At 49.1% G+C, this 25,013-nt stretch overlaps 2 protein-coding genes across 9 annotated transcripts in view; one reads left to right on the forward strand and one right to left on the reverse strand.

The window, feature by feature from the left end:
* Nucleotides 1-486: 486 nt before the first annotated feature.
* RARS1 (arginyl-tRNA synthetase 1) lies at nt 487-17,016 on the forward strand. Of its 4 annotated transcripts, XM_064387451.1 has the most exons (16): nt 502-572; nt 2,029-2,128; nt 5,626-5,760; nt 6,262-6,450; nt 9,652-9,763; nt 10,750-10,850; nt 11,244-11,365; nt 11,684-11,804; nt 12,089-12,218; nt 12,546-12,650; nt 13,514-13,692; nt 14,018-14,127; nt 14,744-14,849; nt 15,561-15,733; nt 16,281-16,528; nt 16,869-17,016. In XM_064387451.1, exons 4-16 carry the CDS (start codon nt 6,298-6,300, stop codon nt 16,976-16,978), a joined length of 1,770 nt encoding a protein of 589 aa, XP_064243521.1. In that variant the 5' UTR covers nt 502-572; nt 2,029-2,128; nt 5,626-5,760; nt 6,262-6,297; the 3' UTR covers nt 16,979-17,016. The 4 variants fall into 4 exon arrangements, with proteins under 4 accessions (XP_064243518.1, XP_064243521.1, XP_064243519.1 ...); XM_064387448.1 differs by lacking the exon at nt 2,029-2,128 and having other exon boundaries at nt 487-572; XM_064387449.1 differs by lacking the exons at nt 502-572; nt 2,029-2,128 and adding an exon at nt 3,060-3,078.
* Nucleotides 12,095-25,013, reverse strand: part of LOC135279888 (rho GTPase-activating protein 7-like) — a 51,584-nt gene continuing 38,665 nt past the window's right edge. For 4 of the 5 annotated variants that reach the window (XM_064387442.1, XM_064387447.1, XM_064387444.1 and 1 more), the window contains exons 8-12: nt 23,568-23,766; nt 21,337-21,556; nt 19,543-19,657; nt 17,271-17,349; nt 12,095-16,985 (exon numbers count right to left, since the gene is read on the reverse strand). In XM_064387442.1, the coding sequence (XP_064243512.1) occupies nt 17,311-17,349; nt 19,543-19,657; nt 21,337-21,556; nt 23,568-23,766 (573 nt within the window). In that variant the 3' untranslated portion in view covers nt 12,095-16,985; nt 17,271-17,310. Of the gene's footprint in view, nt 16,986-17,270; nt 17,350-18,058; nt 19,147-19,542; nt 19,658-21,336; nt 21,557-23,567; nt 23,767-25,013 lie in introns of all 5 variants that reach the window. The other variant, XM_064387443.1, reaches the window with a different exon arrangement.

Consider the following 25,013-nt stretch of genomic DNA (forward strand, 5'->3'; position numbering starts at 1 on the left):
TCTGTCTGGTCACTGTCAACTTCTTCCTCTCAATCCTCATGCCATCTTCCAGTCTGAGCGAGGTGGGAAGAAGTTAGTTTTCTGCTGATAAGGGAGCAATAAATTCCCTTTCTCTGAAAGATTTAGGTGTCCTGTGGCTCCTATCTGGTGCGAGTCCTTCCTTAAACAAATATCTTGCATAGCAAAGTTTCCATTTTAACATTATGTTACAACCTAAAACTATATTTAATACACTACTCAAGAAAATTAATACAGCATAACTTTCTAGCATAATACAATATTAATTTTAATACTTGCGAAAAGCCAATCACAAAATACACATCTTTCACAGCGGTGACAAGGAATGCGGGGCTTTGGGGGTGCTAGTCCCTCTTCCCGTTCCCCTCACGCCGCGGGTGCCCGTGGCCGCCCCCGTTCCCGGCCCCGCCGCGGTCCTCCCCGCCGCCCGGGGGCGCTGCCGCCGCGGCCGCGCCGCTCCGGCCGCCTTCCGCTTCCCGCGGGGCCAGTCCCGGTTCCGGCCGCCGAGGATGGAGGCGCGCGTGGCGCAGTCCGCGGCGAGGCTGGCGCGGCAGGTGCGGGGCCGGGCCGGGCCGGGGGCACGGGACGGGGCACGACAGGCGGGCACGGCACCGCACGGACCGGGACAGCCCCGGCCGGGACAGCCGCGGGGCTCCGGTGGCGGGCGGGCCCCGGGAGCGCTCCCCGGCACCGAAGCCCGCGCCGTGCCGGGAGCCCCGGGCGGGGCGCTGGGCCCCGCGGGAGCGGCGGGTCTGTGGGAAGGGAAGGCGGCGAGCGGGCAGGGCTGCAGCGCTCGCTGGGCTGCTCCCGGCTCTGCCGGCGCTGAGGGCAGCGCTCCGTGCCTGCCCCGTCCCGCACCGGGCCGGATCCCGGCGGCGTTCCCAAAAGCTCCGCGGAGCCGCCGGCGGAACCGGCCCCGCACGGGCTGGTGCCGCTGCGCTCGGCCGGGCAGGGATCGCCCCGGGCAGCCAGGGAGGGATGCTCCCTGCTCCCGTGTGCTGGCACGCTGGCCTCCTCCGGCAGCTGTGCTGCAGCCACAAGGTGCTGTGGTTTGGGAAAAGGCGGTGACAGCCCTCTGCCTTTCAGTGACGGGGATAATAAAAAACAGAACCGCCGGGGCTGGCCTGGTCAATGGCCGGTACTGACAGAGTGCAGAGGCAGCTTCAGGAAAGCTTTGACTGCTCCAGGGTCGCTTCCCGTGCCTTGCCCATTGCCTCAGGAGCATCCAGCTGAGAGGTTCTGGACTTTGGCCTTTGGGGTTTTGCCTGCCATACTTGTGTGCTCTTGAGCAACTCCTGAGTGTGTTTCCTGCTCACAAATATATGACAGGCACTGAGATAATAAATCTGGCAGTTGAATCTCTGCAGCTCCTTCTTGCCTTTGATTTTCCCTGTCTCCTTTGTTGATGCTAGGAGAGGAAGGACATCTCCAGTGTTCTGGCAAGGTGGCTTTCCCTGGCAAAGTGGCTCTTCCTTTGCTGTCACTGCTGCTTGGTCTGTAGTCCCTAAGCAGATGCCAGGCACTGGAAGCAGAGCAGCAGTGTTCAGCTCCAGCTCCAGGAGGCCATGCAGAGTTACTGAGCCTGACTCTGCCTGTCACTCCCAGCCACATGCTCCCCATTTCCAGCTGCAGCATGCCCTGGAGCCTGTGGGGAGCCAGCCTGCAGGAGAATAACCCAACAAAGAGCAAGCAGTGTGTGCTCAGCTGGCTCAGCAGGGCTTGGCAGAGTAGGAGTGGAGATAAAACTGAGCAGGAGGCAAGGAGGGGAAGGAAGAGTGGTGTTCTGCTCCCTTTGCCATGCTCTTTCAGGGCATTTTCTCTCCTTTATGATATTTTAATTCTGATGGAGAAAAGCTCTGTCATATTAAAGCCCAGAGACAGAAGCCTGTGCAAGTTTCCTGTTACCCACCTGCTCAAGGAGGGTTCTTGGAAGACAGACTTACATGCTAAGGGAAAACGTAAGGATGATTTTGGTGCTTTGAAAGAGCTGTAGTTTTTTTGTATTCACAGGTGAGGGGAAGATTTCTAGTACTCAGCTGAGCAAAGAGCCCTTGGAGATGTCAGCGTGGCCTCATGTAATTCCCACAGCTCCTCATGAGGTGGTCATCAGGTATGACCCTTTACTGACAAGTTCTGCTGGACAGTGCAGACAGAATAAACCAGGAGGTGACACTTGCTGACCTGAGCAGCAGCTTTTCCCTTCCTTTTCTCCGTCACACATCTCTTAGATCAGAGGTGTATTGGCATTGTCTCCCTTCCTCACTTGGATGGTACCATGAGACAGGAGTTGTTCCAAGGCTTAGCTGTAGTTTTGTAGAGTAGTTTGTTTTTTAGGAAGAATTTGGCATTCATATCCTTTCACTAACATCTAGCATTCACAGATCTTTGTTGGAGGATTAAGTTTATCACAGGGTGCTGTGGTGAGAGGCATTTCTGATGTAAATATCTGAAGACCTTTTTTCCAGGCAAGCTCAGCAACATGGCTATGGGTGTGGGGTCACAGACTCATAGCATACCTCAAGTTGGAAGAGACCCATGGCTCATCAAGTCCAGCTCCCCACACTTCACAGGACTGCCTAAACTAAACCATATTGTTAAGAGCATATTCCAGATGCTCCTTGAGCCCCAACAGGTTTGGTGCCACACCCACTTCCCAGGAGAGCCTGTTTCAGTGCTCCAGCACCCTCCCAGTGAAGAACCTTTCTGAACCAGTCTGAACTTCCCCTGACACAGCTGCATTTCATTTCCTGTCTCCTGTCACTGGTCACCAGAGGGAGGAGAGTGCTGAGTGGTGTTTGGTGTTCCCAGAACTGGGGTGCCCCCATTGCCTGTCTGGAGATGAAAAGTGTACTCAGCTGTGTGGCTGTCCCAGATCAGCTGCTGGGATCTCAGCCCCATCAGTTCTGGAGTCCAGTGTAATCATTGCTGAGTTCAGGCTTTCTGCTGGGTCCTTATGGATAAAAACTTCATTTTATCATCTGTGTAAGCCGTTGATGAGCACAATAAAAGGGAAACTGAAATGGCAACAGCAGCTCTGGGGTAGGCAGCTGGGCCACCATGGTGAGACCTTTAGCTCTCAGTTCACACTCGAGTAACAGCATAAGGATTGCTGCTGGAAATATCTGAAGAAGGGGAGCACTAAACAGGAGAGACAAATGTGACAGTCTGGGCTTGGCCACATCTGAAACGGGGCCATCCTGAATGCCTTCATGTGCCAGTGCTGTGAATTTGCTGGTTTGATGCAGTCAGGGGAAAAAAGTAGCTGAGACTTGCTGAAGTGTGGCACTATTTTAGCGGTTTTGGTCTCCTGGCCAAATCCCAGTGATTACAGTCACCCTGTACTAGAGCTCTTTGGGCCAGGTGTCTGCCCAGGGGTTGGTGATTCCTGGGCACTGTGGTTCTGGCTTCTGACCATGCACATGGATAAACCTCTTTCCTTTCCTCACCTGTGGTGTGACAGTATGGAAAGAACCTCCACTAGGTTACTGGCCATGTCACCTCTGAGTCTTTCTTTGGGTAGCAGAGGTGTTTGTGATTTTGTAGGAAAATCCAACTCAGATTCCTCTTTGGTAAAGCTTGTCAGTGGTACTGAAATATCCCAGTTATAGCTTGAGGGGGAATCTTTTAATGCAGGAGGAATATTTGTGAGTTGCTTGTTGTCTTGGACCTGCAGGGATTTTAGTTTCAAAAGCAGAATGTGATTTTCTGGTTCTGGAGAATTTGCCTTTGATGCAGAACTCTCCGTGGGGTCTTGGAGGCCTGTCCTGAAGCTGGTGACTTCACTAGAGGGAAGATAATGCTGTGTGGACACAGAATTTACAGATCATGTGATATTAGGGGTTGAAGATACCTTTGCACTTAGGTTTAAAGCACATTCTAGGCTTGGGGTGATGAGTTAGGTATGTCACTGCTCTGATGTTTATAGCAATAATGGCACTGGAACTTACAGTGGCACAGCTGTGAAAATACAGCTGTGCTGTTTTTTAACTTGAAGTATAGAAGATTTTACAAATGGGTTGATAAATTAAGTGAAATGCTACCAAATCAGGCCAGGAAGAAAAGTTGAAAATAAACCAATCTATTTGGTGTTGCTTATGGGGGAAGGCTTGTGTATGTGTGTAAATGAGAGAAAAATTGATTTTTGGGACACCTGCCTTGGATTTTGAAAAGAAAAGCTGAAATGGGACTATTTGAAGTGAGTTGATTATAAGGTACAGCTGTGCTGTTCAGTGATTTTAGTTGTGTAAATGCCAAACCGGAGGATTTGATACAGGTTTGGGTTTTTCTCTCAAAGTCCTGTTTCTTCACATCCAAACTGCAGGAAGCAGCATTGTTCTCCTCTGTAGCAGAGGAGACCTTGAGGTTATAACAGAAGTGTGCCATAAACTGAAGCACAACTGAAGAATGACCTCAAAAGTGCTGATTTTCAGCTTGGCCCACAAATAGGCCAATCTTCAGATTGTTTTGCCTCAGCCTAGGTTTTTGAGCATGTGCTTAGTTACAGGAGCATTCCTGGGAGCTGTTGTTCAGGTGGACATACAAGACCAAGAGATTCAATGGCCCAGTTTTTTTCCCCAATTAAATAGTCTGATTGTTTGAATAGCAACAAAGTAAATGAGCCCTTTTTGATAAGGTTTGGTGGCCTACAATAATAGCCTGAGCTGCGTCCTGCTGTGGAAGTGCTGGCACAGGAGAGCCTGGGGGAGGGAGCCAAGCCAGGGTGGGCAGTGCTCACTGCCTCCCTCCACAGCAGCACCAAGTCCCTGAAACCTTCAGCAGCCTCCAGGATTCTGTGTCAGAGCCAGCTTTGTGGCTCAGGGCACAAAGCCTGTTACGGGGAGGACAAGAGATGGACAACAGAGGTGGAACTTCAGCTATTTGGTTTCTCTAGGGTGTGGGGTGAGGAAGATTCCTGCTCCTTGTCACAACTTCAAACCTTTTTCTTACTGACAAATTTGTCTGAGTTGAGGCTGTGAAGTCTGGTGGGACACAGGGAAGTGTGTTTGGAACACAGAGGCCCTCCTGAAATTCCCAAGTGCTCCTGAATGCCTTGTGTCAGTTTTAAGGGAGAAGACATACATTTCCTCCCTGACAGGGCAGGACAGGTTGTGTGGCCAGGTGCAAGTGAGTGCACCCTGCAGAAATGCCCCTGTGGAGCAGCTCATGACTTCTGGCATTCCTGTCTAGGTGGGGTTTGAGCTTGCTGGGGTTGTGCAGTAGTCCTGGTTTCCTCTGAAGCTGTGGCCTGTGAGATGGTGAGACAGGCTAAAGGGAATTTTGAGTCAAATAATTTGATATCTTTGTTAAAAAAGTTGGAGAAAGTGCTTATTTGGGGAATATCTCATTAGCATGTCCTGCTGTAATTCTTGTACTTCTGTCTTGATATAAGTGAGACTATTTTCTCACTGCCTTTTTAAAAGAGTGTTTCACAAGCCTTGTTTTTCACACAAAAAGAAACAATCTCCAAATATTGTTTGGAATTAATCGGCTTACATGTCATTGCTGTTACTTTTACAAGGCGACTTCACTATGCCTGAGATCTTGCAGCTCCTCACCTCCTGTCCCCTCTCCAGGAATTGCTGTGTGACAACTCAATTTTCTTTTCAGGAAAACGAGATCAAGTTGCTAAGTGCAGAAATTGAGCGTCTGAAGAACTTTGGGTGCTTGGGAGTCTCCCCAAGTTTGGAAGGGTTGCGAGACGAAAACGCAAAACTCAAGTACCGGTTAAACTTCCTTAAAAAGGTAAGGGAATAAAACATCATTGCTGGACCTTGTGGTTTTTTGTTGTCATTGGGACAAGCTAAATAAATGGTGTGAGTTTGTTACAGGTCTGATGTGTGACAGCATGCTGGCTCTGCATTCTGACACCTTCATTGGTGGCACATCAGATGTTTCTTGGTTCTTTAAACAGAAACCTGTTATATGGAAGATGTCAGTAGGTCAGTAAGCCCACATGGTCATGTCTGGGGCAGTTTTCAACCAGGTGGGCCAGCTGAGGTCTGTCCCAGACTTAGCAGCACAGATCAGAGAAGTAGTGCCTGCAGTCAGGGGAAGGTTTGTGCTGGGAGGTTCAGCAGGATAATCATATGATTTTTATGTTGTATACATTGCTCCTGTGCCTGGAGGTGTCAGCCAAATCTGTCAGCTGTGCTTTGCCAGGCAGCCAAGGAGAAAAGTGGGATGTAACAGCTCCTTAGATGTTGTGAATTTAGCCTTCTGGATTTGTGTGGTTTTCTTTTTCAGAGCCTTCAAGAGGAAAGAAGTAAATCAACCAAAAGCATGATTAATATCAACAGCTGTCTCCAGGAGATCTTTGGAGCTGCCATTCAGGCTGCCTACCCAGACTTAGAAAACCCTCCTCTGGTGGTGACACCAAGTCAGCAGCCCAAATTTGGGGACTACCAGTGTAACAGTGCCATGGGCATATCCCAGGTAAATCTCAACAACAAAGCAGAAATGGGGATGTTGTCTGTTGGAAGCTAAGGGATAGACAGCACAGTGAGAGTTGCAGTAGAGGACTTGTTCTGAGCTTGCTGCAGGTGTCTGAGCTGAGAATTGAGTGAGTATTGAATGGCATTTTAAGGGAAGCATTGGCCTTTACAGAGCTGGCCTTTAAACCTCTGTTCAGGTTCCTGGTATGAGAGAGTTAACGTGTGTGGCACAGAAAATCTGCTTGGTTCATGGGATCTAAATCAAATCAGGATTTAAGTGCTGCATCGATTTACTAATGATGTGCAATTAACTACCAATTAGTGAGTTGTATGTTTGGAACTGAAAACAGCAAAACAATAAATCACAATTCTAGAGAATTGCAAAATCTTGAGAAACACCTGCATATCTCTAACTGCTCATCTCTAGTGCCAGGAAAGTGTAATATCCCCACGTGTTTGTGTGCACATGCCCCCTTCTCACAGGGCAGGTGACAAAGGGGCATCTCCACCTTCCCCTCTTGGCTCACACCTCCCATTGCTGTGGGTGCTGTGGTTTCCTCCTGCTCACAGACACAGCAGAGCAAAGGGGCCCAGGTGCTGCCCTGTGTGCGCTGTTGAGTTTGGATCCCTGTGTCTTGCATCCCAAACTGCCCTCCCTGAGCTCCAGCCGGAAGGCACTGGGCATTGTCAGGCCTGGGTGTGCTCAGGAGGTGCCTTCTCAGAGCCCAGCCAGGTGTGGATTGCTGCTTGGGTGCTACCCTTCATACTCCTCTGGCTCTGTCCTTTGTTTAACATCTCGTGTTAATTCCCTGGGTACAGGGAGCTTGACAAAGAGGACCTAAACAGAGTCAGAGACACTTCAGCAGTTGCTCAGCCTGCTCAGTGGGCTGGGACTGTGCTGAAGTAAATCCAGGAGGTGTGGGAGAAAGGAGGTAGTGTGTTCTAGCTTAGGTGCTGAAGCACCCAAACGTTCAGTGCATTGATGCCTTTGGGTGACTAAGTAGACACTTTGTAATTACAGATCTTTTATTTGGCAATCAAACCAGAAACACCTATTATACACCTCCTGTTGCAAGTTCACCTTTATTAACCCATTAGGCTGTCAGTTTAGACCCTGAACTTGCACTGCCACTCTGCTGTCCCAGCGTGTCCCTGTACACTGGGCAGCAGGGTGTGATACGTGCCAGGCAGCAGGCTCTGGGCTGTGGTGCCAGGCGGAACTGCCCTCCCCGATCCCCTGTCTCCCCTCGGTCTCATTAGCATGTTGTCACTGTGCTGCTGCCCTGGGTGACTGCACTGACACGGATTCAGGGCGCTGCCTCTTCCCTGACCGCAGCCTTACCCCAATTAAGTCGCAGTTGGGATTCTCGAGCAGCCCAGGCTTCCCAGCACCATCGTGGTTCACATAACTCCGTGTCTGAACAGTCCCCTTCCAGCCAGGGTTTCAGTTCCAGGTTGTCAGCTGTGGTGGTGAGCATGGGTTCCTAGTGCTGGGCTTGGCTGAGGAGTTTGCTCCCTGGGCAGGCTGTGCACTGTGCTGGAGCTTGGCTGTGCTCACACAGGCAGTGTGTCAGCATGGCAGAGCCAGGGCGTGAGAGCAGCAGGTTGGGCACTTTCTGTCAGCCTGTTTTAGGGGCTTGGCTGTGATGCAGCTCTTCCCAGGGTGTCCCCTGGGCAGAGCTGGAACACGGCTCAGGGTCACTGGGACTGCCAGCAGAGTGGGAAGTGCCCTGACTGGGGCAGCACTGGTACGTGCCAGGCAGCAGCCTCTCCCTGCAGGCGCGCTGATGTGGAAAGGACCCTCACAAATGCCTATTGTTTTCCTGGGAGCTCATTAGCATATTAATGCTTGGGGTTTCAGCCAGGAGCTCCAACAGGAGCGTGGTGACCTTTTCTGGATTGGTTCACATGATGTGCCTGCAATCTGGTGTAACATGCCCATAATCTGGGTTTGTATTTATTTTTGCTGTAGTTTACACTTCGAGTAAAACTAAAGCTACTGAGGTTTGCTTTTCTTGCCCTTTTTAAGCCTTTGCTATCTTGTTAGAATCCTGTGTATGACAGGTTGAACAGAAAACTGAAACTTTAGTAGAAGTACATTTTAGAGCAGACTGTAAATTAGCAAATACAAGCTGTGAGTGTAAATTCTGAGTTGACAAAGAGGTACATCATCTTTGTGGCCTCAGTGGAGTTGTTTTCAAACACATCACAGTAATACTGGAAAATCATGTGCTCAGAAACAAATACTTGTGGTAACTTTATACAAGTGTGAATGTAATGTTCTGCAAGGGACGGGTTGGACTAGCTTACAGAATCCTCCTAAAAGGTGTTTTTGTAAGATTTGCAAAAAGCTGTGTGAGAAGATGCTTTGGGAATGGACAGGGAAGTTGTGAAGTTGGACTAGGTGATCTTCAAAGGTCTGTTCCACCTCAAACCACTGTGATACTCTCATTGTATGTAAACTTGTGTACTTGTGTTCTGTTCTTGCAGTTACTCACAGTGGGCTGCTCATGTCTCCAAGGGAAAAGGAGAGCTACTTAAACAGCAGGGTTTTTTATGTTCTTTGAAGAAAATTGGGTAGTGCTGGGATTATCTTTGTTTGCTTGGGTTGTTGGATTTTATTTATTTATTCACTTATTAATCTAGTCACTTATTTATTTATTAAGCTTGAGACTAAGACAGGACTTAAGGCAGTTTGCTTTGGTTGTGTTTAATCATAAATAAACAGACCTGCTCTGAAACCACACTCATCATCTGCTGGAGGCACAGTTCAGAACTTCAAATGTGAATGCTGGCAGAGCTGGGGGCACCCATGAGACTGATCAACAGGACTGTGAAGCACTGAAGGACTGTGCCAGCTATGTTGATTTTTAAAGGGTTTGTCCCTTTTACTAGTTTAGAAAAATACAAGTTTGCCAAACCACTTATCAGGTTTTAAAAAATAGCCTGGGAGATTTTCTTCTGACATAGGGACTGCTCTGAGCAGAAGGAGGTGAATGTGTTGGGCCCAGTCAGGCTTGTGCTGTGGAGAACTGATCTAATCTGTAAGATTGGCTCAAGATGTTTCTCTTTGTGTGCATCTCTGTGTTATGAAGCTGAAGGACCATGAAGATGTTTCAGTCCTTCAGAATCTGTGCTGTCTGTTTTGCTCTCTAGAATGTTTCAGAGGACTGAATTTTCCTCGATCTTTGTTGTGTTCCAGATACTGCTCAAAACCAGGGAACAGAAGGTTAGCCCACGAGAAATCGCGGAGAAAATAGTAAAAAATATTCCTGCCAATGAATGCATTGAGAAGGTTGAAATTGCTGGTCCTGGTAAGATAGTTTTGTTTTACACACTTTGTATATCTTAAAACAAAAAGGGCAGTTACATTGTGAGAGGGAAGCTGAGTTGAGTTCTACTGTTTTGTACTTTAAAACTTCAGTTTCACAGTGGATTAGTTTCTTCTGTCTTGGTGAGCTTTGTAGCACTCAGTCTTGTGCAGCAGCAGAGAATCTACTTCTATATTAGAATTGGCAGGTATGATCATGAGCCCTTTAATTAGCAATTTTCCCACTGATCCTTAAGGGAGCAGCTTTTCCTCTTTCAATATTGGTGATGGGAATCAAGCCACAGTCATGAAATCACAGCATAAATGGGCAGCCCTTCTTGCTGTTGCTTGCATAGTGAGGAGACCTTGTCCTCTCAGAACTGAGAAGCTGGAGTAGCATGGAGGTTATTAATTGCTGCATTTGTTTTGTCCCTGTGACCCAGGGAAAAATACAAGGATTCATATTCCTTAGGGCTTCAGCATAAACACAAATCCCATGGCACAGGCCTTTTAGGGCTAGGGTTTGTTCACTGGCTCTGTGAAGCAGAAGTAAGACAATGTCATACCATGAGCATAAGTTACCCCAGATGAAAATATATGTTTAGGATATTAATTTTCTTTTAAAAATAAAGCAAGGTTTGGTTTTGCATTCTGGAAACCAAATTATTTATTTTCTCACAAAAAATTGTTTCTATAAATTCATTGTTGAGTGACAGTGTACAAAAAGGAGTTATGTCAATGGTGTAGCTTGCAGCATCTGACTCCTGCAGTAAAGGCTACAGTGATGTGAACAGACTCTTCTAATCTGGAAACAGAAATTGTCTTCAAGTGACAGCTTTGTTGTCCTGTGACTGAAAAATGTTTTGTCAAGCTGACTTCATGTGCTCTTGTGCTTGATGCATGAAATCAGAAATCCAGGGGGGAAGGAAACAAAACGGTTCGAGGCGCTTCTGCAGCCCCAACACTCATTGCTGGTTTTTTCCTGCAAAGGTTTTATCAATGTCCACTTGAGAAAGGATTTTGTGTCGAAGCAGCTGAGCAGTTTATTGATCAATGGAGTTCAACCACCAGCTATTGGCAAAAGGAAAAAGGTACAGCAATAAGCATCTTGCTACAGGGGAGATGCTCTGGACTGCAGGTATCTTTAAAATCCTCCTCTGAAGGGATGTGCTGAGCAGATGTCCACGTCAGCAGGTTGTTAGAGCAGAGTATGTGGGATGTGGCATAGGACCTGGGGGCCATGGGGTTGGTCACTTGTACTTGCTGTGGTCTCTGGTGGCTGAGGGGGTGGGGGTTGTGCCCAGGTCAGTGGGAGTGATCCCTGACCCTCAGCTGGGCTGCAGCAACGCTCGCTCCGATGTTCCTGCTGAGGGTCAGTGGAGGTGATTCTCCTTCCCACTGCTCCCCCTAACAAAACCCAGATCAAACACACGAGGTGTGGTAATGGCCTTTTATTCATGTGCTCCTTTGGTTCTGTGCCCAAGGTGGTGGTGGATTTTTCCTCCCCCAACATTGCAAAGGAGATGCACGTTGGCCACCTGCGCTCTACCATCATCGGCGAGAGCATGTGCCGGCTCTTCGAGTTCGTGGGTTATGATGTTCTGAGGTGAGGCTCAGTGGCTGGGTGTGGTGGGCTTGCTGGGCTCTTTGTGCAGTCCCTGCCTCTGTTCTGCTCTGTATTGGTCTCAGTTTATAAGCACATAGCAAATAACCCTTATGGGCAGTAGATACTAAGCTGAGCAAGTGTAGCAGGGTTAGGAATCAAGGTGGGAAGCAGCTTCTGTGCAGTAAAATTGGGGAGCTTGCCTGGGCTGGGTTTCTGGTATTATGTGTGTTTCTTTTAGAATATATATTTTTAAAATGTGTGTATTTTAAAGCCTATGTTTAAGAGATCATTATTATTTTCCTCTTCAATTACTCCAAGGTTGAACCATTTAGGAGATTGGGGCACCCAGTTTGGAATGCTCATTGCTCACCTCCAGGACAAATTTCCAGATTACTTAAGTGTTTCTCCTCCCATTGGGGATCTCCAAGCTTTTTACAAGGTATGTGTAGCAAAGCAGACTGAGAAGCTTTACAAATTGTAGCGTAGTTTTGGAGAAATGAAAGAATTAAGTCAGTGTTAGTAGATTATTGTGATAACCAGCCACGGGGTGATGAACTGTGGTGTCTGGTATTGATCTGTCTGTGTGGGGCATGATCAAAGGCCTTTGTAAGCACACAGCCTGTCTGTCTTCAAAATGAGCATACCTGGAGAGCCTGTTAGGAGTAGTGGTTTGTTTGTTTTTTCAGGGGAGAAAGCAGTGCTTTTCCATGTGTTTCCCTGCAGGAATCCAAGCAGAGGTTTGACACAGAGGAGGAATTTAAGAAGCGAGCTTACCAATGTGTGGTGCTGCTGCAGAGCAAAAACCCTGACTTCATTAAAGCCTGGAATCTCATCTGTGACGTGTCACGCAGAGGTGACTTCGCCACATCTGGAATCATGTCTCAGCTGTAGAACAGTGTGGCTTTCCTCACTTTATGTCTGAGCACACCCTTCTGTTTTCCCTTGAAAATCACTGCCACACTGCTAAGAGCAGCTGAAAGCAGAAAGCCAGTACAACCAAAGTACTGGGCTGTCTTAAGTGGAGACTTCCAGCTAAATCTTTTGTCTCCTGAGTCCTAGTCTGATGCCTTGACCAAGAAATGGATAATGCTTTTGGGGCCTTGCTGTACCCACTGCTAAACATGCCACTGGTTCCCACTGTGTGCCTTTAATGTAAGTATTATGTTCTGTTTCCCTCAAGAATTCCAGAAAATCTACAATTGTTTGGACATCACAATCATAGAGAGAGGGGAATCCTTCTACCATGAGATGATGAAAGACATTGTGAAAGAATTTGAAGATAAAGGTGAGGCTTTTGGTCTTGGGTTAGAAGTTCTGCAGCTGTGAGGATGAGCATGAGCATGACCTCAATCCTATTCAGCAGGGCTTAGGGCTGATGCTTTTCAAGTTGCATCTTCCCCATGTTTGCTTCTTTTTCTCAGCCACATTTCCTAAGAGGACATTTTGTGGCTTTTCCTCATTCCAGAAGGCCTGAATCTTTCTTGCCGATATCAAAAGCAGTTTGTCTGTGAGATATGTAAGCAGTAGCACGGGGTACTAATGGAATTTATTGTATTCTGAGTAAACAGTCAAGGAGCAATATATGAGAGACTTCCCAGTCTTAGTGTTGTGACTGTGGGAACTTTGAGCAATCTCTGTGAAGACAGTGGGATTTTGGGATCATGTTGACTTTGAAACTGGCAAAAAGCCAAATGCAGCATAAAAAGTCTCTGGTTTTATGTGCTCCTGTGTGGATTTTGCAGTTCTTGAATCTCACCATCTGAAGTGTTCTGTCTCACCTCAGAAAGACTTTGTGCAGAGTTGTCATCATACCTCTGTAGAGTTTCTGTTGCCTTCAATGCCATCTTTGGTGATGGGTTTGTTGCTGTAGAGGCAGATCTGGATGCAAATGATGGGAGTTTTTGAATTAGGTCTTTCCTGGTGAGGCCACATTTGTGCAGAGCTGCTTCCTTGTGCATAGTTCTGGAAGTGCTGTACAAAATGGGACTTGTGTTGACAAGGGAGTTCTCACGTAGGTTTTTTCATATTATTGATTATGTGAGTGTGTGGCCTTTTCTTCCTGGTAGCAGCAGGGAGGGGAGGTGTTGCTGCTGGCCCAGAAGCTCCCTGGTGTGACTCAGCACGGGATGTTTTCCACTGCTTTGGCAGGATTTGTCCAGGTTGATGACGGCCGGAAGGTCGTGTTCGTCCCGGGTTTCCCTGTCCCGCTGACAATCATGAAATCGGACGGAGGTTACACGTATGACACATCAGACCTGGCTGCTCTGAAGCACAGGCTGTGTGAAGAGAAGGGTGACATCCTCATCTACGTTGTTGATAGTGGCCAGGTGAGTTCAGCACCCTCTGCTGTAACTGTTGGTGCTGGCCAGCACAAAGTGTGTGACATGATGGATGCAACACTAACACAGGTAGAACACCACAGGGTCTTCAGTGTGATTGGCATAGCAGTGATGGGAATTAGCCATTTGCTGCTTCTGTAGAGCTAGAAAACTCTTGGAAAGGTTGAACTTTTCAAAGCAGAATTTGTCTGTGGAGCTGGAAACACTTTAAGTCTTATTGTGAGAGCATCATTGTGACTAGGATAAAGCTATGAAAAACTGCACCTGGAGGAGTAGATTGAGAACCAGTTGTTGGTGTTTTATTTTCTTGCAGTCTGTGCATCTCCAAACAGTGTTTGCAGCTGGACAGATGATTGGCTGGTATGATCCCAAAGTCACCAGAGTGGCCCATGCTGCCTTTGGAGTGGTGCTGGGAGAAGACAAGTAAGTGTCTGGGTGTACTTTTTTCTCTGTCTGTACCTTGGAAAGAAAGTTTGAGTGAATGCAGGAGATTTGCCCTCATTTGTTGACAAGTACATATGTGGCACACCAAAAAAAAACCCAAAAGAAAGCACTGAGTCCTGTGCTGTTACCCATAACTGTGTCCTTGTGTTCTGTGTCATTGTCCTTGATCTTCACTGTCACTGCTGCTGTGGTCACATTCCCTCTCTGGCCTGGCTTCTGCTGCCTGGCATTTGGCGAGGGGCACTTGGTGGAAGTTAATGTGGTACTGGGAGATGGCAGTGGTAAAGGCCATGATTTTCATTACTTTCTACCTATTTCATGGTAGATGAAACAAAAGTTGGGAAAAATCTGGTACTGGTATTGTGTGCTGCTTAATGCCTGGAACTGGACAGTTCTGACTGTTGAATCCTTCCTGGCCATTCCTGCTGACCATGCTGTGGGTGCTCTCTCCGTTTTGGAGCTGTCCATGTGATAGCAATTCCTTCAATACAAAAGGATTTGTCTTTGCTTTTTTCCTAAGTTTGCTGGGCACTAGGCAGAGGGTGGAATTGTTTTGCCTCTTATACAGGTGGTCATTTTGGCTGTGTGTTTTCAGGAAGAAGTTCAAAACTCGTTCAGGGGACACGGTGCGTCTCATAGACCTGCTGGAGGAAGGACTGAAACGAGCCATGGACAAGCTGAAAGACAAGGAACGGGACAAGGTAGTTGTGACAAAATGTTTGTCTTTCCTGAGGACTTCCCAGATGTGTTCACACACTTATGGTCTCTGCATTGCTTAATGAGATTTCTGTCCCTCTTGCTGCCTGCAGAGAACTGGACAGTGTGGGACGTGGAATGTAACAGAAAGACCAAACTCTGTCCAAGCACAGTATGAGGCACTGGAATTGGGAAGAGTAGTGTAGTGAAAGTGAAAAGTCCCTTTTGAAACAGGAACATGAGGAAGCAAGGAAAAAAAAACCTTGAAAATCTCTAAAGGGCTCATAGGAGTCAGCCACAAAGTGCTTTGCCCTACTGCCACTGTTCCAGCAGAGAGGGGTTTGTTATTGTTTGGATTGACCAAAATGCTCCATAAGGGTAGGAGGACCAACATTTACTTTGTGTACGTGTAAGAGGCAGGGCAGAGCACATCACACCTGGCAGGTTGTGGGGCACAGAGGTCCTGTGGGCTGTCAGAAGGGAGTCAGCCCTAACCTGTGCATGGCTGTGGTGCCAGTGGATTGCAGGAGAGTAGTGAGGGGTGGGTGTGGGGTTGTCTGGTGCCCTGAAGCAGAGGGGTGCATGTGAACTGAGCACCACAGGGGTAAATGCCCTCAGCAGCCTGGACTCTCCTCCTGAGCCCTGCTGAGAGGCCAGGGCTGTGCGTTGTGCTTCATTCTTCCTCTTGACTGTTGCCTGTTTGGAAATTGCACCAGGTCCTGACGCCAGAAGAGCTGAAAGCTGCCCAGACGTCGGTGGCTTTTGGGTGCATTAAATATGCAGATCTGTCCCACAACAGACTCAACGACTACGTGTTCTCCTTTGACAAGATGCTGGATGACCGAGGGAACACAGCTGCCTATCTGCTCTATGCCTTCACACGCATCAGGTGCGTGGGCTGCAGGGAGCTGCAGGAGCTGGTGCTCTCTGCATCTGTGTCACAAAGGGACATGTGGGCAAAAGGGTGACAGGCACATCAGTGCTGTAGGGGGCGTTTGGTAAGAGAAGCCATCTACACTGTTATGCACCACAGACAAGATTTTATTTGTCATTGCACGTGATGTGTCCATTGCCACCTGAAATGGCTCCTCTGTGTGACACACAGTCCAGGGAGGGAACTGTGGGAGTTCCTGCAGAGTATTTAGGTGGTTGGAAAAGGATGAATCTGTGTTCCAGCAGCTGCTCAGCTCAGGTATTGCCACACCTGTTTTTCTGGCACCCTGAGCCCTGGTTTGCTTGGCAGTATCAGCTGTCCTTGCTGATGCAGGTGCCTAGAGCCCATCCCTCCCTGTTCATCTGCAGTGCCCTCCTGGACTGAGGGCTGACTGTCCTCTTTGGCCTGGTCACCCAGCCCTGAGCCAGGCCAGACAGGTGAGCAGGCTGGCCCCGGGCAGGCTGGGCAGTGGGACCCTCACAAGCAGACTGTTCCATTCCAGGGCAATTGCTCGCCTGGCCAATATCGATGAGCAGATGCTGCGGAAGGCAGCCAGGGAGGAGGTGCTTCTCCTTGACCATGAGAAGGAGTGGAAACTGGGCAAGTGCATCCTGAGGTTTCCTGAGATCCTGCAGAAGATCCTGGAGGACTTGTTATTGCACACACTCTGTGACTATCTGTATGAGCTGGCCACCACCTTCACCGAGTTCTACGACAGCTGCTACTGTGTTGAGAAGGACAGGCAGACTGGTGAGTGTTTGCCATGGGGTGCTGAGTGTGCCTGTGTTACATCCTGTGGTTACATCCATCTCCAGGGATGTTAATCCTGTTGGAAAGGCTGTTGTCACACTACTGTGTCCATGTGGGAGGACTGGCAGAGCCCGTGTTATGACTGAGCAGGAAGGTTGAGTAGAGTTGAGAGCAGCCAGGCACCTGGAAGCAGGAGGGGTGGTCAGTCTGCCTGGTTTGGGGAGAGCAGGAAGGGTTCCATGTGCCAGTCCAGGACCCGGATTTGGGTGGAGGGGCTTCCCCTGGGGAAGGTACTGTTCTTCTGAGCAGCTACTCCAGCTCCTCTGTCTGTGTTTTCCAGGCCAGATCGTGAAGGTGAACATGTGGAGGCTGCTGCTGTGCGAAGCCACTGCCAGTGTCATGGCCAAAGGATTCGACATCCTGGGGATTAAGCCTGTGCAGAGGATGTAGCGGTTCCCTGTGGAATGACAATAAAGGGACTAAACAACTGCAGTTCTCTCTGTCTGTTGGACTGGGGTTGTGGTAAGGGAAAAAAAAAGTAGAGGGGGGAAGGAAAAGGAGAGAAAAGGAGTGTGGCTTCAGCAGCTGCAGAAACAGAGGCAGACAAGTGGCTGTGAGCACAGCTCAGAGCAATTCTCGGTGCAGGAGCCAAAGCCCATGAACTCAGAGCACCCAAAGGTACCTCCAGGAAACCCTCCACCCACCCACACTCCCAGAGCCAACAATACTCCATCCACTTTACCTTAGGTGCCAGGTATGAGCAGGTCACCCAGGCTTTGATGTCATCTGTGATGGTGCGGGGAGGCAGGCAGCAGTTTTACCTGGAGGAGCAGGAAGCGCAGGGGAGGAGCAGATCAGTTAAACTACATTCCCTCTAAGGAAAACACAAGGGAAATGCCTTTCCCCTCGTCAGCAAGGTTTTGAATCCCTACAGAGCTGCAAACCTCTTTGTGCAGTGCATATCAATCGTGGGCAGCTACAAGGAGCCACAGCTCCTGCCTTTGCCTTGGGGTTTGTTGGAGGCTCTGCTGTGAGCCTCCTAAAAAAACTTCCAGAATCCTAAAGCAGCACAAAAATGCAGCTGTGCTAGCACTGGAGAGAAGGTGTTGCATTGATGCAGGCGCTCACTGACATATGCATGTGTACATATGTGTGTGTGTGTGTGTATATATATACCTGTATCTATTTGTACATATATCTGTATCTATAGAGATCTGTATCAGGTTCTTCCATGTCCAGAGCGCTGGGGAGGGCTCGGCTCTTGCAGCTGTTCAGTGTCCAGCACCTCATGGAGTGGGCACCAGCTGGCACTTCACCAAGTGCACACCTGTGCAAACACGCTCTCCCGGTGGCTGAGCCCTGCCCACAAACTCGCCAGGCCTGGCGCTGGTGCCACAGTGACAGCAGGGTGACAGCCATGCCATGTCACCAGCTGTGTGCTGCGCTTCCTGTCCCCCACACCCGTGCCGTGGAGCTCTCCCTGCTCCGGGCTGAGGCAGAGCCTCGCCAGCCAGGCCCCTCCTGCCCTACCTGGGGCCACGCCGGGTGGCAGCGGTGACGAGCCGGGTCCTGCTCGCGGGGCCACTTCAGTGGCAGAAGCAGCGTCAGCCGCAGTCCAGTGGTGGCCACAGTGACCAGTCCAGCTCTGGGCCCAGAGCAGCAGACCCAGGTGTTCCTCCAGGCACGGGCATGGCACAGGCTGCCACGCTGAGCTGTGGCCTCCAGCAGAAGGGGGACAGCCCTCTCCAGGCAATCCCTGAGTCCAGCACCCAGTGCCTACCCTGGCAGGGAGGGGGTGACACCAGCAGCACCCCGGGGTGAGGGGCAGCCCCACAGCTCAGGGCTGGAGTCAGCAATGGTCAGAGCAGGGGGGTGGGGAGTGTCCATGTGTGCAAGGGTAGCTCAGAGTTCCATGGGGCTATTCCATGGGGCCATGCAGCCAGGAACAGGGCCAGCTCTGTGCTGCCAGGGCTGACCAGAGGGTACAGGGCAGGAGGTGGTGTCAGGGCACTCCAAGGGCCTCAGAGCTGGGCACAGGGGTTCAGGCCACTGCGGGGTATACAGGGGCCCATGGATGGGCTGGGGGTGGAGAGGGGCACTTAGGAGCCCTGTCTGGGCTGGAGACTGATGCCATGCAGGGATCAGACCCCTGGGAACCTCAGCTGTCCTGGGGTGGGGTGTCACTCAAGCCAGGCACTGGCTGTGGAATCAGTGCTGGGTCCATGTGTCAGTGCAGGGGAGCCAAGGGGCAGTGTCCCCTGCCCAGACAAGCAGCTGGAGCAGAGGATTAGAAGGTCTGAGCTGACTGTTGGAGTGTGGACAGCACCCCTGAGGGAAAGGGGCCAAGGGTCAGGTGGGACAGCAAGGCTGGCAGGGCAGCTGCCCTGTCCCACACTGCCGGAGCTGAGCCACAGGTGGCAGCCAGGGTCAGCCAAGAGCAAAGATCATCAGACACATCCACGGCGATGAGGTCCGAGGTGGAGCCAGGAAGGTGAGTCAGCCAGGAAGGGAGGTCAGGATCAGGTCCAGGGACAGCAACCAGGGTCAGCCACAGTCTAAGGATCACTAGGCAAGTCCATAATGACGGGCAAAGGCCGCGGTCAAGCTGGGAAGTCAGTCTGTGGGCCAAGGTCCAGCTTCAGATTACTGGGGTCAATGGCCAGGCACAGGCATGGCTGTTGCTCTGGCCAGGCCCCAGCAAGAAAACTTCCACCCACTCTCCAGCAGGGATGGCCAGGGCCTCCCAGCCTGGGCACATGGCAGCACTGCCCTGCAGGTGCTCTCTAAGCTGTCCCCAAGCCCATGGAGTGAAGCCCCATCACCTGGGGATGGAGGGGGAATGGAGGAGTGCAATAATGACACTCATTTTCTCTGGTGGCAGCAGCAGGATGCCCATCTGCCACAGGCACAGAGCAGCAGCTGGGCTGGCAGGGACATTGCCCAGCAGCTGCTCCAAGCCAGCCACCCCCCCCAGGATGCCCAGAGCTGTTGCTTGGTGACAGTGAGTGACGTACCTGGAAGAGCCTGTTGCACTCCATTATCATGTGGGCCAAGCCCTGCGTTGCTGCCAGGTTCTCGTTCAGCTCCCTCTGGTCTGGCTTCCCCAAGCTGCACTTCCTCTGGCTGGATCTGGGAGAGGGGAAGGTGAGAGGAAGGCTGAGTGAGCAAAGTGCTGGGAACCACACAAAACACTCTGCACTGAAGGACCTGCATGGCCATGCAGGGTTCATGCAATGTGACCCTGAAGGTCAATTCCCTCCCAGCACATCCCAAAGGTATCCATGGCACTACTGACCAGTAGTAATGGACACCCAAGAAAGTCAAGTCAAAGAATTTATTCCCCAAACACATCATCACACACTTGGCCAAGAACAACAATGACCCCAAGCTTATTTGTGTATAATCTTCAATATCAAGCTCCTTTGATACCTGCAAAGCCCATGTAGAACATTTTAAATCCTTTGGGCCAAAGCACACCCAACAGTTTCAAAAACAATCCCCTCTTTTAATTCATGCTAGTGGTATTACATCATTAGTCCTGGCTTCTGAAACTTTTATCTATGTACATTCCTGCCAAATGGCTTGAAAATTGGGTGGAAGATAATAGTCCTCAGTGCTGCTCCTCAGAGTCAGACCTGTCAGCTTGAAGCCTTTGAAGTGGGAACTGTGCACCAAGGCATTAATGCACAGTTACAGCAGAGCTGCAGCTTCAAAGCATCCTGGCTTCTAAACACTGACAACAAAGAGAAAACTCCATTGCTATCTTTGGTCCTAACATTTCAGAGCAGCGCTGATGTAAAGCAAAGAGGAACAAGTCCCAGAGTGTAGCTCCCAGGAGCTCAGACAGCACAGCAATCCAGCAGGATCTGCTGCCACCACTCCATCACATCCCCAGGTGCCCTCACAGTGGCCTGTGGCTCCCTTGCCGTGTGCCAGCTCAGCACAGGGATGCCTGAGGCATTTTCTGATGTTTTGTGACATTGAAAAAAAATCCTCAGTGTTTTCTTTCCCTTCCCCTGTGCTGTCCAGAGCCTGAAAGATGCCAACAGCACATCTGACAGCTCCTGCTTTGGGACTAGTCCTCCCCTGTGAGGTGCTCAGCTCGCTACGCTGTGGGGAGCACGATGCCTCCTGCGCAGCCAGCTGTGCTCTCCTGCCCTGATCCTGCTGTCCACAGCCCAGGAGCACCAGCAGAGCAAACAGCCCTGCCTCAGGAGGCCAGATAAGGCATGAATGCTCTCAGAGATTATTTGTCTACTTTGGCCCAAGGGCACCTTCCTCCCTGCACGTACAAACATGCAACCCAGATACTTTTACTTATTAAGATAAATTTACAGAATCCTCGTGGCTCAATTTGGCAGGAATGATCCCCTTATCACCCAGCAAAACCAGTGCCAGCAGCTGCCTCAATCTGCCAGGTACCAGCAGGGCCTTCTGGCCACACCTGGGCTCAGGTGGCCAGTGCAGGAGCACATTTCCAATGGCCAGCACCACTTTAATGCCAGCAGTGAGTCTCATGCTGGGCAACCAGGGGAGTGCAGCAGTGGTGAGGGACACACAGACTGGTCAGGAGCACGGCAATGGGGCCTCACCACAGCCCTCTGCACTGGGCAGTGAGCGGCCACATTGTTCCACACACTGCAGGCAGCTCCTGCTGCACCTGAGCAATGGGATTTATGGCAAACCCCAAGGCACACACAGTCTGTTCCCCCCTCAAAACCAGACACTGAGCCTAGGCCAGCTACAGGAAGCATTGCTCCAGCAAGAGCACTGGGGACAGCAGCAGTGCCAGCATCAGGTGCCAATACCTGGTTGAGGAGGAGGAACTGTCCCGCCTCAGGGTGTTGAGGTGAAACAAAGAAGGTGCCAGACAGACAGCAATGTTGGTTGGGGTCATCTGGTTTTCCTCAACAAAAGCCACCACATCTCGCAGGAAGAACAGGAGGATTTTCAAAGCTTCTCGGTTTTCCTTTGGGAGAAGCAGAATAGCAGCCTGGACAGCCTGAAACTGCTCGTCCTTCGGCACGTCTGAAACCATAAACCATGATAAAAATCACTCGTGAGCTGCAGAAGGAGCATCCATCAGCAGGGTCCCAAGCAGGGCACTGAGCTTGTAGGTTCATCCATTTCCCTGTCCCAAGCTCACAGCAGACAAGGAAAGGCCATTATCCCATCATACATGAACCATTTCTCCTACTGCCTGTCAAGTGCCTGTTCACACCCAGGGATGCTGCTGCCTGACTTGCAATTTATCTTGAACACCATGCTAATGAACATATCCTGAACTGAGTCACAATCCAAATAAGGACCTGTCTCCCCATAAAATATTACTCTGCAGTGATACTTTGGAGCTGCTCTACTGTCCTTTCCTTTCAGCTTCAAGTGTGAAGAGAACAGATGCTCTCAGATAACTCAATTCAGAGACCAGTGTTTTGCCAACAGATTTTAATTCACACCAACCCCCACTGAGACTGTCTGGCCAAACAGCTCTGGCAGGAGGGTGGGTCTGGTTCATCCTGACATGCATCCCCAGCACAAGGATTTCTCCAATTAACACCACTGCAAAGGGCAGAAGGTCACTTCTCCTTCCCTTCAGGTGGAAGCACATACATAGAACACACAAAACAGACTTCTTGGTGAAAGCAGCACAATTCTTCTCTCCAAAAGAGTAATTTAATTTGTGCACTTGCTCCAGAAGATAAAATTTGGGCATTTGCTGTTTCTCTCCCAAAACGAGAGACAGGAGGTAGACAGTGGCCAGATTACAATAATTGGAAGAAAGCAGTTAAACATGCTTTGGACGTGGGAATTGTAGACCTCCTTACAAAGGAGGATTTGTGAATGCAAGAAGAAAGCTTATTTCAAACAAATAAATCATTTTCAGACAAAATTTTAAAACCCTGGCAGGTGATAAAATAAAACCCAACAGAATTTTCATGAACCTACACTGTACACAGAACAGCAGCTGCTCATTGACTTCGGTCAATAAAAGCCACATGAGTTAGGCTGCAACACCAGTCCTCTCAAAAAGATTAAAATTTGTCTTTTAAAACCTTTTCTCAAAAGCAGAAGGAACTTGTCTGTCCCACCAACATTATTAGCCCTACTTCAAGCTCCTTCCCCAGTCCATCTGCTTTTTGAAAGTGCCTTGAGGGCAAAGTACTGGAAACAGAACCCATTCAAACTGTATTAAATGCAATATTTCAGCTTTGTGTTTCCTTGGTTTTTGGGTTGAGTCTCAAGGACAGTAACAGTGTGAGCACAGGCAGAAAGCTGCTGGCATTTCCCAGCTGTTTCACAGCAGCTGTTCTTGGGCACTTAATAAAGAAATATATCAATACATCAGGTCTTCTCGCTCAAGGAGCTATGCCATGCCATAAACAAGGGGACCAGGTTATTTCTTAATTATGCACAAGGAAATAACTGTTTAAAAGCACAGTTTAAGGGGGATGCTGCAGCATCTCACTACACTCATCCCTCAGGGAAGAGAACTAGCTGGTTCATGGGATGCAGACTGGAAGCTCCCAAGTCCAGAGCCACAATGAACACATCTTGTCAGAAATGTCCTGCCTGACTTGTCTCCTCTGCAGGGGGACTTGGCACTAGTCCTGGTCTGGCCACTGCCTTGTACAGCTGAACATTAAGATAGCCAAGGCACTGGAAAATATCAGTGTTAGCTACGGGGGACAGGAAAGAAGATGACATATGGACTCCATCATTCAGATGGCTAATTCTTTTTTATTAAGAAACTAATTGATTTTTTTTTGTACCCTAGTTCACTACAGGTGGATTTGATTGGTCCTTTAATTAAAACACCATCACCATTGGTTAATAATTGGTTAATCTGGTAAACAAATTTCCATAACACATTCCACATGTTCACAACACCAGGTGCAGCAAGTTAGGCTAAGAATTGTTTATCATTCTTTTCTCTGATCTTTTTACAGCCTTTCCTAGGATGATGCCTGGGAAAGTTGTGTGCTTCTCTCTGTGACCAGAGAGCTGCCACCACAGGAGAATGCCAGTTTTTGGTACCTACACTGGTAGATGTGGAGGAAGGATTCACAGAGCCTGCTGGTGAATATAGGCTCAGGAAGGTCTCGGAAATACTGCTTCACCATATCTGCCACGTCAAATGCTGACTGCCCCTCATAACAGACATTGTTTGGGTTGGTTTCATTCATTTCTCTTAAAGACAGGATCCTGGATTTAACACCGGATTTTCGGAACAGGCCAACCTGTGGGTAAAAGAAATTATTAGAGACAAAGAAAGGAATCACTGGGAATCAAAATTTTGACAAACAAGTGATCCTTCACCTTCCTTCTAACAGCAAATATCCTGTGACAGTGTGATTGAACACCAAAATACTTTTGTATCATTAGAAGCCACATGGATATTTCTCTGAGGCAAATCATGCCTGGTGCCCACAGAATCAGCTGTGACATCCCAATTTTCATCTTTGTTTGGCTTTTATTTAATTCAAAAATACTCATTTTGCCTTTTTAAATCACTACCATTGACATATGTCCATTCTTTTGGGCAGGCTGTGTTTACACATGGCAACTCTCAGTTTCAAATGCAGCAATGTGTGTCCACCAATCACAAACATACATCGAGTGCTGGCTTACACAAACTGACTGTGAGATGCACAAGGCTCCCTGTAACACCTGATATATCTAATCCTTCCACAGGCTGGAAAAGGGATGCCATTTTGAAGGAAATTTTGATGTTCTTTTTAATGTGATTGTCAACTGAGCAAGATTTAGGAGTTTCCCATGAGCTCCACCCACCAAAACTTCTGGTGACAGTTTTACTCTGTGCCACTGAGACAATATTTACACTCTCTGGTTTATTTATATGAACTGAATGGATACCATAACCTCAAAATGAAAAACACTTGTATTGTCACTTCACAGAAGTGAAGTCACACAATTTTGCACTTTGGCATCAATGGAAAAAGCACAGGAAGAAAAGTCTTCTCTTTAACTAATATGTCTCATGTCACAAGGTCTTCATTTCTGCAGCTATGCCATGGAAACACCATATACAGCACATACTTCCTCTGCCATCTCCACTCAGGGGATAAATACACAGCTGAGCTCCAGAAAAAGTTGTAACAGGCACTGCTGTAATGTTTTCTCTCTGCTTAGTGGTGCATTTCAGCTGAAACAAGACTAATTTTCACATTAGCTCTGGCACTACCAGCAGCCACAGAACAGAGGGAACGATGACACTGTCTGGCAGATTTGCCTCCTTGGGGAGCAGAGGCATGACACCTCCCCAGGCAAAGACAGCCTGACTGCCTGCACCAAGAGGCTTTCAGTGAGGGAAGGCACAAAAACACAGCACAGGGCTAAAGGTACTCCCAGAGGAAATCAGCACTGGTATTTCCTCACAGGCCACCTGCTCAGAGCTACACCTTCTGTGTATTCAGAGCCTTAGGGGGTAAAAACGTCCTTCACAAAAGTATGGAAGAGAGTCTGC

The sequence above is a fragment of the Passer domesticus genome, chromosome 13 (assembly GCF_036417665.1).
Source record: "Passer domesticus isolate bPasDom1 chromosome 13, bPasDom1.hap1, whole genome shotgun sequence".
NCBI lineage: Eukaryota > Metazoa > Chordata > Aves > Passeriformes > Passeridae > Passer > Passer domesticus.